The following is a 16,164-nucleotide window of genomic DNA, read 5'->3' on the forward strand; positions in this document are numbered from 1 at the left end:
GCTTTGTAAACATTTATTAAAGAACAAATATGAAAAAAGGAGCTGATGCACGACCTTTCGCTGTACTAGCACTGTTGTGACCCACAACAAGCTCATGGGTCTACACCCCATGTTGGTTGAACTCTCAATGGAAATGCTCACTTCAATTGCCCAGATCATTCAAACGGCATTTTTTTTTTTTTCAATTTTTATTTTCGAACAAGTACAACAACAACAAAAAAAAAACAAATAAAGAGAAACAATGCAAATTGTCAAACAAACAACATTTGTGACTAAAACAGGTCATAGAGAAAATGTTTCCTTCATTTTTACCGTCTAAAATGTTTAAATGTATCAAGTCACCATCATATAGGGGGATAAAACCCAAAGAAATGTTTCAACGCCTTTGAAGCCTGAACCGCTGAGGCAAAGTGGAAGACTTTTTTTCATGACGTGTAATTAATTTGCGTTAATAAATGTGAACGCATTATATCTTTTTGATTAATCGCGTGCATTAATATATATATAGTTCTGTCCAGAAAAGCGCAGTTCTAGGAACAGCTAAGATGCTGCACAGGACCCTCAAGCTCCCAGGACTCTGGTCGAGGACCCAAGCTAAAAGGAGAAAACCACCCGAGGAGGGTGAGGGGGGCATTTATATATATATATATATATATATATATATATATTTTTTTTAAATTATCTATTGATTAATTTCATTAACTCACGCCACTTTTTTCCTTCAGAATCTACTGGAATTATTGTGTCAATGGTTGAAAAGTTTTGGTGTTAAAGGGTTAACATCAACCACAGTGCAGTCATGCACAAACCAAACCAAAAGACAAATGTTATTTAGTTATCTCAGGATTCTTTTTAAGATCATTTTGTTTGTACACTGCAGGTGCTGAGGAGAAGACTAACGTGGAGCTGATTGTTCCCATTGGCTCGGTGGTCATAGCCATGTTTTTCTGGCTGCTGATCGTCTTTGTTATCCGCGGCAGAAAGAGGGTAAGAAGTTCCTCATTTCCATCACTCTCATTCTTCTTTTGCCACACTCTCCCTTCCTTGGATTCTCCCTGCAGTAATTAAAAACTAAAGCAGAAGAATGCAAACATGTACGCATGCGCTCGCACGCTGAGGGTGTGGGGAGTTTGATTGATGAGCAGTGACTGTTCTGGCTCTCAGCGGCAGCTCGCCTTTGTGTTCAGAAACAACGTGTCCACTCTCAGCTCTCATAAGTCACGTAGGCCCTAAACTCTCACTGGGCCTCTTTTATGAGTTTTACTAGAAATCTTCGGGACCATTTATTGTTGTGGAAGAAGGGAGCTCGCACAAAAAGTGGCTCATTAATTCTGCCCTTTTTTCACTTTCTCCTCATGCTCGGTTTAGCCAAACGTGGATTTGAAGACCGGCTATCTGTCCATGATCCTGGACTCAGAGGACATGCCCATGGACGAGCAGTGCGAAAGGCTCACCTATGATGCCAGCAAGTGGGAGTTCCCTCGGGACAGACTTAAACTGGGTGAGACTGCTGTCTCCTAGATTCCTGTTGCACCTAAACACTTCCTCATGGAGATGGTTGGGTTTAAGAGACGGTCATCCAGTTTGATACAGTCCTAAGTGTGAAGAAAAAAGAAAGGACAGACATCAAAACAAATGTGTTCACTTATTTAAAAAAAAAAATCCTAGATCCAAAGCAACCAAAGCTGTCTTTGTTGTTTTTGACTTGATGACTTGAAATCACAGACATTATGGCTGATTGGTTGATTTGATGTTTTTAGGGGTTCAGCCTGCATGGATTCACAGGACACCAAATTATAACAATCCCACAAAAGCATAAAACATTCATAATAACTGATCAGATTGGCACATCTGTCCTTAAAACGAGCATCTCCAACACATTATTTTGTTACAAGAAAACTAAATTAGAAGTGAATCTCTGCACATGTGCTGAAATAAAAATAACACTAACCTCTTCATATGTTAATCGATTTAATTTGACATATCTTCGAATGGAAAAAAACAAAAAAATACACTGTATATTTTTTAAAACTGGAAATAAAGTCAGGCATGAAGGGATTAAATCAGTAACACTCTTCATCTTATCATCTTTTTAATCATTTAATCAATGCCTTTCATTATTTTTGTAATGAGTTTGAAAAATATGTGTTTTATCTACAATCTATGCTTGAAATAAACAATCAATCAAACAAACAATCAATCAAACAATCAATCAAACAGCTGACTTTCAGTAAGATTAAATGTATAAGTATGAATTCTGCTTTTTCTATTTCAATACAAAAGTGTTATTTTTAGTAAAAATATTATTTTACCGTAATTTTTATAAATGATAAAATACTTTTGTTTAATCAAGCTAATGCTACTTCTAATAAACTATTTCTATTGATAGATAAGATAAGATGAAAAAAGTCATTTAAATGTTCAGCTTTCAGGAAGTGAGTCACCATCCAATATTTCTTTAATCACATTTATTTCAATATTTATTCAGTTTAATTCAAAAACTTTATTTTCCTCTCAAGGGGAAAGTAAAAGTTGAATCTATGATGTTACAGTTGATTGAATGGTGTTGATATTGATCATTTATAAAAAAAGATTTGAGCCAAATCTTCACTCTGTAATAAGTCGTCCCTTATTATCAAACAAGGTCTTTAGGGGTTTGTTTGTATGATGGAGTTTTAGGGCTAGTTTACAAACAAAACTATTTTTTTTGTAAATCACGACTTTAAATCTCACAAATTTACAAGACAAAAGTTGAATTGTTAAATTATGAGAATAAAGTCATATATTTATGACTTAAAGGGTAACCAAACAGAAGTTGGAGGCTGACTCCGCCCACAGCTGAAATGTTAAAATCCAGTCAGAGGGGTGGGGCTTGGGAACAGGACTGTTATCATTTCTGGAGCTGCAGATCATGATGTAAGACTTCTGAAATAACGTGGGACTTAAATGGTTTGACCAATAATGAAATTAAAATGTAATACCTTAATTCAACCTGTAGGAGGCAGCATACGGACAGTCTTTGACCATATTTTTAAGAATTCAACAAGTTTTTGTTAATCTGTCAAAAATATGGGAATGACCAACAGACAGCATTTTTAAAGCCCCATTTATAGAGATCAACAACCAAAAAAAGTTGATTTAGGGTTTGGTTACCCTTTATAAAAATCATAGGCAAAAATTAGAAACAAAAAATCATAACTGTTAAATGCAGAGTTTCATTTGTAAAATAAAGAACTCAGAGACGCACGTTCGCAGGACCACCACTTCATTCTGACCTTTCAATTCACATACGAAGAAGGACCAACAAAGCAGAATGTAAACAGTGTTTAAAACATCCCGTTTCAACACAAAACAACAAAGAGGAATTAAAATAGTCTGTTATGTTAGCACAAGAACATCCAAAATTCACAAAACTAGGTCTCTTCAGATAGAAGCAACACACAGAGTTGGAGATCTTGACTTTTGTGGAGGGAGAAATAACTGGAAGTGGACTGCTGCAGGATATGGACGGCTTCATCAACGGCTCTGCAAGTCACCCATCACTGAATAAGATATTAAGAAACTACAAATCAAAGAAAGAAGCTTCCAAACATTTGTAAAGTTTTAAACATTCAGCTGACGGGGTTCATTCAGTGAACACTAGGCTCACTTCCACTTTAATCTTGTAAATTTACGAAAACATTTGCAAAAAAAATGTAATGTTCCTTTTTTTTCGGTGGCCCTAATACTCCGTCGTATATTTGAGATCTATCTGCAAGTACTATGCACATAACACAACCAGTGTGGTGTGTGATTCCAGAAGTTATTGATGAATAAACCTAAAGCATCATCCATACCTGTCATGAGCTGATCAACCTTCAGCTTCTAAATAAAACTCAGAACACAGATAAACTGTAAACATTCTTAAATGTGTCATATTAAAGGACCATGGGTCTGTGTAGAAAAGGAAAACTCATCTTACAAGATTCCCAAAGGTTGAAATCTTGATGAAGATCAGACATCTTTTATTTTCTTTTAAAAAATTTATGACCTTTTTTTTTTCGCTCTAAATACTGTTTTTCATTTAATCCAAATTCCAAACTACAAAAAAGCATTTTGGAGCAAAAGTTGTTGATACTGAAAACCACAGAGACTTGTGTTTTTAAGACAAATGTTTGGTTTTCAAAGGGGAACCACTGGGCCGAGGTGCGTTTGGACAGGTGGTGGAGGCCGCAGCCTTTGGTATTGAGAAAGTTACCACCTGCACCACGGTTGCAGTTAAGATGCTGAAAGGTGAGCGTGTTACCTGTTCTGTCTCGGTGCTCTGAAGTCTGTGGCTCACACACTGACTGGTTTACAGAGGGAGCCACCACCAGTGAGTACCGCGCCTTGATGTCGGAGCTGAAAATCCTCATCCACATTGGACACCACCTCAATGTTGTCAACCTGCTGGGAGCCTGCACCAAACCCGGGGGTGAGAACAGGAGTCCTCGAGAACACTCCCCACTGTTCAAAGTTTAATCAAACAGGACAGTTGGAGGATGACTCCACTCTCAGCCCAGATTTGAAAATGCAAAAAAGGATCTTTTTATTATAGTCTCAATGAAAATAAAATAAAATACCTGTAGGGGGCGGCACACAGACGGTTTTAAACAATCCTAGCCAGCAATTGGTTTAAAAGTGGGCAGAAGATGTGGACCCTAATTGGGTTTGGCTGCAGTTTCTGTGTTGGCCCAACCTGTGTTTGCGTGGGGATTCAGTGGCTAGGCTTGCTAGATTAGCCAGCCGCCCAGTGGACAGTGTAGCAAACACAGGTTCAATTCAATTCAATTTTATTTATATAGCCCAAATTCACAAAGGAAATTGCCTCATTGGGCTTCAAGATATGAACAATAGTTAAAAACTAAGACTAAATAAACTGGTTATCCCTGCCCTAAGACCCTCCCTCTCGGTAAGGAAAAACTCCTAAAAAAACCTGAGTCAGGAAAAAAGAAGAAACCTTAGGGATTCCCACATGAGGGAGAGATCCTATCCCAGGACGGACAGGAGATACCAGAACTGATAAAGAAAGATTAGCTTCTACAACTACGTATCTAGAAGAGTTCATTCAGATGGAGCTGAGGGACGAATGATGATTAAGTCCATAGTCATGATGAAGCAGAACTACAGTCCACGACCAGGAGCAGGAGGACAGACGACCCAGCAGGAATCACTCTCACTCAGAGATGCAGGATGGTGTCGGGGGGCGTGTTCCACGGCCAAGAGTGGGAGCGTGGGCGATCCACCGGGGATCTGAAATCTCTCCCGCTCCCCAGAGGAGAGTGGGAAAGAAGAACAACATGTGAATGGAACTGCACCAACAAAAGCATGGAGAACTAAATACAATAAATAATAAAGAATAGAAGAGAGGAGAAGTACAGGTGTACAGGTGGGGCCACCACAGAAACTGTGGACAAACACAGTTGGGGTCCACATTTTCTGCCCACTGTGAAACCATATGGGGCCCATCTGATCTTGCTGACTGGGTCATTTCAAAAATTAAACAATTGTATTTAAATTAAAAAAAAAATAGTCATTGACTAACAGCACTTTAAAATTCCCATTTATTGAGGTCAATCGACAAAAGAAGTGGATTTCATGTTTGGTCATCCTTTAATGCTTGTGGGGTTTTTTGGTGCTCTTGCATCTCGTCACCTTTTCAATGGAATCTTCTTCTCTGCAGGACCACTGATGGTTATTGTGGAATACTGTAAATATGGAAACCTGTCCAGCTACCTGAAGTCAAAGCGAGGAGAGTACAGCCCCTACAAGGTAGGTGATGTGCAGCACTCACCATCAGGGGTGTTGGTCTTCTCATGGCCGCCTTGCTTGTGTTTTTATAACAGAGGAAGCGGGTGGAGAGTGTGAGGTGGGCGTCTGCAGAGGAGGATGTGACTGAAGGGGATCTGGGTTTGGGAAAGGTCGCTCAGCTGGACATCTGCACAGGAACCGCTGAAGACAAGCTTCCAGGCAACAACGTGAACACTGATGAAGGTGCAGAGAGACCTCTGACTGAAGGCTTTGGTGCATTTCCTGCGTGGAGTTGTAACGTCCCTCTCATTATTCCAGAGAGCTCCGTAGATGACCATCTGACCATGGAAGACCTGATAAGCTACAGCTTCCAGGTTGCCAAAGGAATGGAGTTTCTTTCTTCACGAAAGGTGAAATGACGGGTGCCTGAGCTGTCGCATGTTTTCAAACCCGACAGTGTTGCGATGCCTTCAGCGTAAATTCCTCCTGTTGCTCTCCAGTGCATCCACAGGGATCTGGCAGCCAGAAACATCCTGCTCTCAGAGAACAACGTGGTCAAAATCTGCGACTTTGGTCTCGCGAGAGACGTTTATAAAGACCCTGACTACGTCCGCAAAGGAGACGTGAGTCCTCAGAAGCAACATATGCACAATAAAAAGCAAATGTCAGTAATGCAACAAAGTTTCTGCTGCAACAGGCTCGTCTCCCTCTGAAGTGGATGGCTCCTGAGACCATTTTCGACCGGGTGTACACGACACAGAGCGATGTTTGGTCCTTTGGGGTCCTTCTCTGGGAGATCTTCTCCTTGGGTAAGCCTAAAAGAAATCCCATACTACGGCTAGTGCTGTCATGCGATCAATTAATCGTGACCTGTAATTAATTAATCTAATTAATCGATTTTAATCGCAATTTTTTAACCTACAATTGCTGTTAAAAGCCTTGTTTGAGATGTTTTCTTTAAGTTTGTATAAAAGATCAAAATGAAACTAAAAAGGTGGCTTTATTATGGGTTTTTTATTATAAAAGACTTTCAACCTTTACTTTGACATCACAGAGAAGTATGTTTTTCAAATTTTGAACAAATAAAATGACTACATTAAAAAACAGTAGAACATTTTTCTGAGCAATCCAAAAATTATTGAACACAAATTTCCTATTAATGCCATAATTCAAATGTTGAAATACTTTATTCCACAGTTTATCACAACAGCTAGACATTAGAAAAGACATGAGATTGATTTTATAGTTTCCTTTAACCTATTTGGATAAATGTGATCATTTTAAAGACTGAGATGAAACAGAAAAGAAATAGAGAAGAGAATCTAAGTGGAAGAAATGACAGACCGCAGAGGAATTGAACTTCAAAGGTGCATTCACACCGAATGTGCCCCGCTCCTCTTTCAAACAAATTCGCTGCTCGTCGCCTGTCAAAAAATATGTTCCTGAGCTTGCCGTATGTGGGAGGAGCTACCAGCTAATGCTTTTGGATGATCGCTATAAGGAACGACGTCTGTGGATATCTCACCTAGATTGTATGGTAGACACAGATGATGTTGATAAATAAATCAGGTTTATTTATTGTGAAGAGTTCTACAAAAACATCAGTAATCATGTCTCCATGTTTGAGTTTATATGATTATTATTCAAAGATTTTCCTGGGAATGGGGGCTGTGTCTGTATGACAGCCACTTCCACAGTGTTTCTGTGTCTCTGTGGCTGAGCTTGAAGGCTCACTGTCTTGTATTAACCCGAGACAGAAAAAACAAAAATAGGAGACCTTTTCCCTTTTTCTTTTAATGTCTTGATGAGGCCCGAGCTGGCAGCCTCTGCACCCCACCTCTCTGTCTGCTGGCATATCAAGCGAGTGAGCTCTGCAGCGGGAGAGAAAGACGACGATCTGTCCAGAGTGTATCTCGCCTTCACCCCAATGTACCCGGATGAACTCTGCAACCCTGCAGCTCCAGCATGTTAAGGAAAAGGATGAAAGTTCTGGACAAAAGCACTCGCTTTGGATGAATATTCTACCCGCTGATCGGGTCACTGAAACATCACGTGTCTAAAGCTGAGTTCCTGATTGGTAGATGGACGTGGCGACCTGTCAAACTTTAGATCTTTAAATTTTGACTGCTCTCCCCAATTCACACCTCGTCGCTCAAATTGCGTCGCGGGTCGTCAGATCGCCTCATGTCGCGTCTGTTCCATTGACTTTAAATTGAAACACAATCTGTATGAATGCACCTCAGTTTTAGAGCTGATCGCACGTAAACATGCGCTAAAAACATTAGAATTAGCAAGTTTGCTATGTAGGACGGCAAATACTATTTAAAAGCATTTTTATTTTGGGGTATTTTACAAGAAAAACAAACAATGTTTGTTTTTCTATTTATAGTGACTCTTGTTAGCTCCAAAAGACATCTTTTAAAGTCCAAATACTCCACTATTTTCACATAGACAACAACCCACTGCTCCAACAGGAAAGGACTGAGCCTTCAAAGGCTGAATGCATATAGCCCATTGCAGTTACAGAATCAAAGATGGGCGGGGCTTTTATACTGGAGCTGCAGAGCATGATGACGTGGAACTTCTGAGACTTACACTAATTGACCAATCACAAAATTCAACTGTAATACCTCGTTTCAACCTGTAGGTTGCAGCACACAGACGGTTTAGAGTATATTTTCAAGAATTAAACACGTTTATTTTAATTAGTCAAAAATTTGGCAACGACCAACAGACTTGTAGTTAAAGCCCCGTTTTTCAGAGGTCAACAGACACAAAAATAAGTTGATTTGGGGTTTGATTACCCTTTAAACAGTCGGCTTTTGTGAAAAAACAATTTAAACTTGAAAATATGACTGGACTGAATTTCTAACAGTTCATTTAATATTTACATTTTTCTTAAATGACCATGGTACAAGTGGGATAAAATGCTCATACAGATGTGCATAACATGGAAGTAACCATCTGATGGAAAAATTAGATTACCGTGAATAAAAAAAAAAAAAATTTAAAACGGCAAAATGTCAGTGATTAACTAATCAAAGGCAATAATTTGACAGCCCAAATTACGGCATTCAAAGTGTTCTTTCCTAAAATATGTTGTTCCTCTTGCAGGTGCGTCTCCATATCCGGGCGTTTGCATCGACGAGTCGTTCTGCAGGAGGCTTAAGGAAGGCACCAGGATGAGGCCTCCAGAATATGCGACCTCTGAGATGTAAGTCCGAAAAGTAAACTATTGAAGCTACAGGTCGATTATCAGCTCACTCCGACGACCTTTGTGACCTGAACTGCATCGTTACAGATATCAGACCATGTTGGACTGTTGGCTGGATCGTCCCACAGATAGACCCACGTTTGCAGAACTGGTGGAACATCTGGGAAATCTGCTTCAGGCCAACGCTCAACAGGTCTGCCCCAGACTGTCCAGAAGGGACTTTCAACTGTTAGCGGTTACTTCATCAACGTTCTCTGACAATGAGGGCCTGAATCTCTCTGTCTTTGTTGGTCGACATGTATGGGGTCAAATGAGGATCAGCTTAAAGGGTAACCAAACAGGGAAGTTGGAGGCTGACTCCGCCCACAGCCGAAATTTGAGGATTGAGTCAGAGGGGCGGGGCTTGGGGGCTGGACTGTTATCTTTACTGGAGCTGCAGATCATGACATCAGACTTCTGAAACTTGCATGGTTTGACCAATCACAAAATTCAATTGTAACACCTCAATTCAACCTTTAGGGGGCAGCACACGGACAGTTTTTGACCATATTTTCAAAAATAAAACAAATTTATTTTAAATCATCAAAAATTTGGCAATGACCAACAGACTCACTCATTTGTGGAGGTCAACAGACAAAAACGTTGTTTTTGTCTTTGGTTAACCTTTAAAGTGAACGAAAAAAAAAACAGATTAAAAATTAGAAAAAACAAACGTAAGTGAAAAAAAACTGAAAATTTAAAAACAAGACATTGTAAATTTGAAATAAAAAAGCAAAAAAAAAACCAAAAACGTCAAATTAAAGCTTGAATATATAAAAATCCAATGTAAAGTTGAAAAAAAAATACAGGAAACATGAATAAAAAAAACTATAAATGATAAATTACCAATTACAAAATCATGTATCCATTAAAGTCAACTGCTGTTTTGAAATTTCAACTTTTTTTGAGCTCAATGCCTCAAAGCCCCGCCCCCATGTCAAATTAGGATCACCTCAGCAGCAAAAACTTGAAAATTGAATCAAACTGAAAACAGCAAAGAATAGGAAACAAAAAAGGAAAAGTTGAAAGTACAAATAAACATTTCTTAAATTGGTAACTGTTTAATTTCATATCCAAATTTACATTTTTTTTTTCAAATGATCAATATTTCTTTTTAAGCTTTCAATTTTTTTTCAAATGTTCAATTTTATTTTTTTCACATTTTCAATAATTTCTTTAAGTTTGCAAAATATATTTTTGGGTTTAAAACTGCTTTCAAATTTTCAATTATTATTTTTTTTTCACATTTCTTAATTTTTTTTTTCATTTTCAATCTTGTTTTTCATTCCCTTTCAGCTGATTCTGATTTGACCCCATAGACATGCTGTTGTTACAGGTGTCAGCTCACTATGAATCCTCCCATTTGGCACAGCTGTTACTACAGATTCACCCCCCCCACTGAACATTGCCAAGAACTTCTGGAAATTGAGGAAGTCATTAAATGAAAGACAAAACAGATTTAAGCTCTTACTGCAACCCAGCATGGAGTACACAGCATTTTAGAAGGTGTTTTTCAGCCGTTTCCTTTGAGATTTTACTGTAACGTTTTCTGAAAGGAGTTTTGTTGCTGGTTTCCAGGATGGAAAGGACTACATTCCTCTGACAGCAGATGAAGTAAAGCGATCCTCAGCACCTGTAGATCCCTACATCAGGCCTCAAAGTCAGGAAATGCTGTCCTGCCACTACGACCACCCGTCATCACTCGGGTCAGTTTGGTTCCTGCAGCTGTTGCCTCTGAATGTCACCGCACTCATGATTTCTGACTGTGCATGCAGACTGTCCCAGCAGAGCGAGCGGTGCGGTCAGCCGGTCGGTGTCAAGACGTTTGAGGACCTCCCCTTGGTGCACAGCAGTGCAACGGTGAGATAGTTAGTCCCCATCATGTTGTGAATAGAGCTGGGTGATAAATCGATTTAATCGACTCATTCAAATTTGTTGGTTTGAGGTGTCCATTGTTTTTCACGTCAATGCTGGTGAGTCAAAAACTCGATTTTGGTCACCAGTGTTGAGACTTCAAGGTTGGAGCATCAAACCACACACAGGAAATCAGTTTGACGGCTGCTGCTACCAAAAGTGTTCTGCTGAATGATTGTATTATTTCTCTTTATACGATGCTTAAGCTGGTGGTAGTTCACAAAACACATTTTTACAGCTTGTATTTAGTTGTACTTTGTGTTTGAGTCAATTTCCAAAGAAAATGTTAAAATCAAACAGTAATTGTGAAATGTATTCTGTCGTTTGTAATTTTTGTTGAAGAAAGTAAAAGCAGGGACAAAAATAAAATCAAAAATTGAATAAGGAATTAAAAAAAAAAGAGATTTTATTTTTTGGCCACATCGCCTGGCTCTAATTGTAAATCTGATGATATTTCAATTTAGATGACATGAGAGACCAAAGTATTGTTCTATGTTCACGTTTTTCAAGAAAAATTGTGTGAATGCAAATGCCTGTTTGCATGCTCTATGAATTCCTAAGCTTTTTTACATTTGAAAATACGTTAATGTAAAAGTTTTCATTGATATTTTTAGATCAACAGATTTAAAATGCAGTAGGATTTTAATTGATATTTAAATAAAAAGAACGATTAAAGCCTAACTAACCAGCGTCTGTGGTGCTTCTGCAGGAGGGACACTCAGACTGCAGGACGGGCTTCTCACCAGAGGAAGGAAAGAGTTTAAACCATCATCCGCCGGCCACGCCTAACTTCAGGTGAGGAATGAACTTCAGCCTTTGACCCACAGTCACTGCCAAAGTGCTGCAAGTCTTCTTCTCCTGACCAACAGCAAAAAAACCCCAAATTGATATGTCATTGATATGTGATAAAAGTCAAAGGTTTAATCAGTCAGACTAATTCTATTTTATATCAACAGTTTTTTTAAATGATGGTATAAGTGTTTATTAAAACTCAGAATTTTTTGAAAAAAAAAGTTTTTTATGGTGTTTTTGACAAAGAACTTATTTAAGGTTTAAGTTGATGTATTCTGTAATAATATTCCTTCCTTTTTATTATTCATAATTATGTTAAAAAGTTACAGTTTTAAAGTTTTAAAAATTGTCATTCTGCTAGATTTTTGGACTATTTTGGCATTTACTAAGATTTTTTTAGACTATTTTGGAGTTTAGCTAATATTTCAGCTACATGCTAGCTGTTTAGGTAAGTTTTAGGTAAGCTTTTTTTGTTTTTAGGCTATTTTTGAGTTATGCTAATATTTACATGCTAGCTGTTTTGGCTAATTTTGTCTTTTTTCATTTTTTAAGCTATTTTGAAGCTAAACTATTTTTTTCAGCTACATGCTAGCTGTTTTGGCTAACCTAAGTTTTTTTTTTTAAGTTTTTTAGAATATTTTGGCATTTAGTTAATACTTTTGCTGGCTATCAGCTTCAGTGTTTTTAGCTATTAATTTCAGCATCTTCAGCTATCAGCACTAGCATCTTCAGCGGTTAAAATTCATCTCACTAGCATTTTCACAGGTAATACTATATATCTAGTTCATAATTATGTTAAAAAGTTACGTTTTTTTAAGTTTTAAAAATGTAGTGTTAGAGTGTTCAATAAATGTTTATCCTGTTCGGCCCGTGACCTAAGGTGTGTTTTGGATTTTGGCCCCTTGTGTGATTGAGTTTGACACCCCTGATTTAAAAAATGTAAAAATGAAATGTAAAAACTGACTTTACCAAACACTGTTTATATTGTAACATGTAAAATGCTAAATGACAACTTCTGAATTAAGCAGAAAGAAACTTCTTTAATCTGAGTATATTTATAGGAACAAAGAGGAACTAGCTTTGGATCCGTCTCCAGGTTTAGTTTGATCGGAAATATTGTTTCCTTAGAGATTAATTTGGAAAATCTCAACTTGACTTCCCAGCCAACTGCTGCGCTGCAAGAGCAAGGAGTCTCTGGGTTCAGAGTCGTCCAATCAGACGAGCGGCTATCAGTCGGGCTACCACTCCGACGACACAGACACGCCCATCTACGCCAACGAGGAGATAATCATGAAGCACAACAAGCTGAAAAGGCCTCCTCTGCCTGAGACGCCCCACAAGTTCAGCACAGAGATCCGCTACAGCACGCCGCCTGTCTGACCCGCGCCGTCAGCGCTTGTTTACGTTCCTCTGCGGGGAGGACGGCGTTACGGCCAGAGGGGTGCAGCAAGGTGACCGGCAGAAAAAAAAGTTGTATAATGAAGCGTGTGTCGCTTTGAAGGAGTGAAATATCAGGAGCCCAAACAGGACGCCACGCCCACTTCCTGAGGCCTGATATATCTGTTTTCTCTCCTGACCTGGGATCTTTACATAAATGAGTCAACAAATGGCTTCTGTCTTGGTTTATTCGTGTTGGCACATCAGTCCGTTTGTACAGTTCTCATTACCTACATTATTTTATTAAAAATATTTTACTAGACCTGCATTTAATGTAACAAGTTTTCAAAAATAAAAAAAATCCAGATTTAGACAGTTTTGTTGTATCTTTTTTCTTTCTTCCATCTTTGTCGGATGTGGAAAGTTCTGATCACTCTGTGTTTGTCTGTTTCCATCCAGGTTAAATGTCGTATTTCCTCTGTGTGTATTCTACAAAGAGAAAACAATGCTTTCTCAGCCTTGGTCATGTGTGACTGCGGTCCCATCACAAAACAACAAAACAATGCTCGTTCAGCCTTGGACAATATTTTAGTGTCTTCAGCCAATAATAGCAAAGCCGAGGTCAGCGTGGTCCAGACAGCTCTAAGCACATTTATTTAAGCTAACAGAAGCTTCATAAAATGAATGAATCCTCTCATCAGAAAGAGAAAAACCTGAAGGAAATGTATTGTGGAAGGTGCGTGTTGAGTCTGAATGGGAAACGAGCAGGAAGCACACGGACAAAACGTTAGATCCGCAATCAAGGAAAACAAATCTGCCTAATTACACTCGGAGGAAACGACCTGCAGCCTAATGGACCGTTTGAAAGCTTTCACAAGTTATATTGGAGGTCAAATTTAGAAGTTCTCCCTGTTTTTGTTTGTGGATGTCAGTGGGACCTCCTATGTCTGTTTAGTTTTTTTTATTTTTGTTTGCTAAGTTTGTGCTTTCATTTATATGGAAGAGGATTAAAGCCATGGAGGAAAAAAAACATGGAAAATTCTGACTTTAATCTCAGAATTCTGAGATTAAAGGAAAAATTCTGAGAAAAAAAGTCAGAATTCTGAGATTAAAGTGTGAATTCTAATATTAAAATTCTAAGATTAGAGTCAGAATTCTGAGAAAAAAATCAGAGTTCCGAGTTTAAAGATTGAATTCTATGATTAAAGTCAAAATTCTGAGATTTAAATCAGAATTAAAAGAAATAGTCAGAATTCTGATATTAAATTCAGAAATCTGAGTTCAAAGTCAGAATTCTAAGATTAAAGTCAGAATTCTGAGGTCAAAGTGAGGGTTTTTTTCATGGCCTTTTGTTTCTTTCTCCATGACCCCAATCCTCTTCCGTACATTTAGGTAAAATCGTGTTTTATTGCAAAAATACATTTATATAGATTGTCCAAGAAAATAAAAACATTAAAAATTAAAATGTATGAATCAACCTTTTAGGTAGATTTATTTTTTTTTGGGGGGGGGGGATAATTAAGGAATTGTTCCCTCTGCTGTGCTAAATAAGTAATTGCAATTTTTTTTAAAGACAAATATTAATTGATGTCATAAAACAAGATCCAACAGTCATGACACAATCAGTGTCTAGACTGCTCAGAAGACAGGGACCGTTTTCAGATTTGGAACTTTGGAATTCAGAATAATTTCCTCAGGAATGGAGAAACAAACAGGAGCCAGAACCCCAGAGCCAGGAAATAGTTCCTAACAAACAGCTGCTGATCGCTCCTCGTCTTCAGTCAGCATCAAACCCTGCAGCTCTGCAGCAGCGTCAACGCCTGCAGACAGGAAAGGATGCAGAGAAACTGGAATGCTTCAAAACTGAAGTCAGTGAGACTCAGGAAGTGATGAGAAAGTCTTCAAATTAAACAATTTTAAGTAGATTAGCAACAAGCCTTTAAATATAACTATGTTTTCATCTTTCATAGAAATGTTCAGAAGTTTGAGTTGACCTAATATTTTAGCAACATGCTAACGTTTTTGGCCAATTTGCTATTTTTTCAGCCTCATTGAAAATGAGTTGGACATTTTTCAAATTTGTTAAATTTATGCAATTAAAATCATTCAGCATTGATGGTTTTACTTTTATGTAAGCTTTTTTTTTTATTTTAAGCACATTTTTTTAAACCTAATTCTAAGATTTGTGCACTTTATGGAAATTATTTAAGTTTGGTATCAAAGCGTTCAGCATGTTAACGACATTAATGCTACCGAGGTTTTTAAGGTATTTTGAGTTTAGCTAATAATTTAGCAACATGCTAAATCTTTTGGCTAATTTGGCATCTGTTGAGTTTTTGGGCTAATCCTGAGTCAAGCTAGTATTTTAGCAATGTGCTAGCTTTTTGGGGCTATTTTGGCATCTATGGAGGATTTTTTAGCTAGTTTGGAGTTAAGCTAATATTTTAGCAGCATTCAAGCTTTTTTTTTTAGCAAATTTGGCATTTTCCTGAGGTTTTTTGGGCTAATTCGGAGTTAAGCTAGTATTTTATGACATTATTCGGCAATTAAGATCATTTGAGTCAGGATCTTCAGCAAACAGCTCCTGCAACTTTAGCAACCAAAAAGTATTCACATTAGCATTATCGTTGGTCATGCAATGTTTCTTGTTAATAAAGAGTTAAAAAATAAATAAATGTGATTTTAAAAGACAAAACTTAAAAGAGGCTCAAAACAAAGACTTCACAGTGGCATGGCAACAATGCAGCTCAATTCTACATTTTCACCACCATGTGGTAGCAAAGCTTCACACTTCAGGCCTCCACAATCTTCACCATTCCCAGAGCAAACAGAATTGACAGACCGAAAACACAAGCTTCACCATGAGAAACGCACACTGACACTGCAGGAATCGCACAAGTTCAAATCACCCTGGTGAAACCGGGCTTTCATGTCTCACAAACTGGAGCCAGAACGCTTTATTGGAACACAAACACATGTAAACTCACAACCATCCTTTAATTGTTGTTTAAAATGTCAGCTTGTGACAAAGAGATCACAAAGTGTGATTTCCTGGAATC

The 16,164-nt window shown here is 38.0% G+C and overlaps 1 protein-coding gene across 2 annotated transcripts in view; it reads left to right on the plus strand.

Annotated features, from left to right (window-relative positions):
- Window positions 1-13,476, plus strand: part of kdr (kinase insert domain receptor (a type III receptor tyrosine kinase)) — a 29,026-nt gene extending 15,550 nt beyond the window's left edge. For both annotated transcript variants that reach the window (XM_024259080.2, XM_024259082.2), the window contains exons 16-30: window positions 881-987; window positions 1,369-1,501; window positions 4,168-4,272; window positions 4,340-4,453; window positions 5,702-5,790; window positions 5,865-6,012; window positions 6,088-6,179; window positions 6,270-6,392; window positions 6,467-6,578; window positions 8,884-8,983; window positions 9,071-9,176; window positions 10,601-10,728; window positions 10,798-10,882; window positions 11,646-11,731; window positions 12,892-13,476. In XM_024259080.2, coding sequence (XP_024114848.1) covers window positions 881-987; window positions 1,369-1,501; window positions 4,168-4,272; window positions 4,340-4,453; window positions 5,702-5,790; window positions 5,865-6,012; window positions 6,088-6,179; window positions 6,270-6,392; window positions 6,467-6,578; window positions 8,884-8,983; window positions 9,071-9,176; window positions 10,601-10,728; window positions 10,798-10,882; window positions 11,646-11,731; window positions 12,892-13,108 — 1,745 coding nt within the window. In that variant the 3' untranslated portion in view covers window positions 13,109-13,476. The remainder of the gene's footprint in view (window positions 1-880; window positions 988-1,368; window positions 1,502-4,167; window positions 4,273-4,339; window positions 4,454-5,701; window positions 5,791-5,864; window positions 6,013-6,087; window positions 6,180-6,269; window positions 6,393-6,466; window positions 6,579-8,883; window positions 8,984-9,070; window positions 9,177-10,600; window positions 10,729-10,797; window positions 10,883-11,645; window positions 11,732-12,891) is intronic.
- Window positions 13,477-16,164: the final 2,688 nt, after the last annotated feature.

The sequence above is a fragment of the Oryzias melastigma genome, linkage group LG4 (assembly GCF_002922805.2).
Source record: "Oryzias melastigma strain HK-1 linkage group LG4, ASM292280v2, whole genome shotgun sequence".
Taxonomy (NCBI): domain Eukaryota; kingdom Metazoa; phylum Chordata; class Actinopteri; order Beloniformes; family Adrianichthyidae; genus Oryzias; species Oryzias melastigma.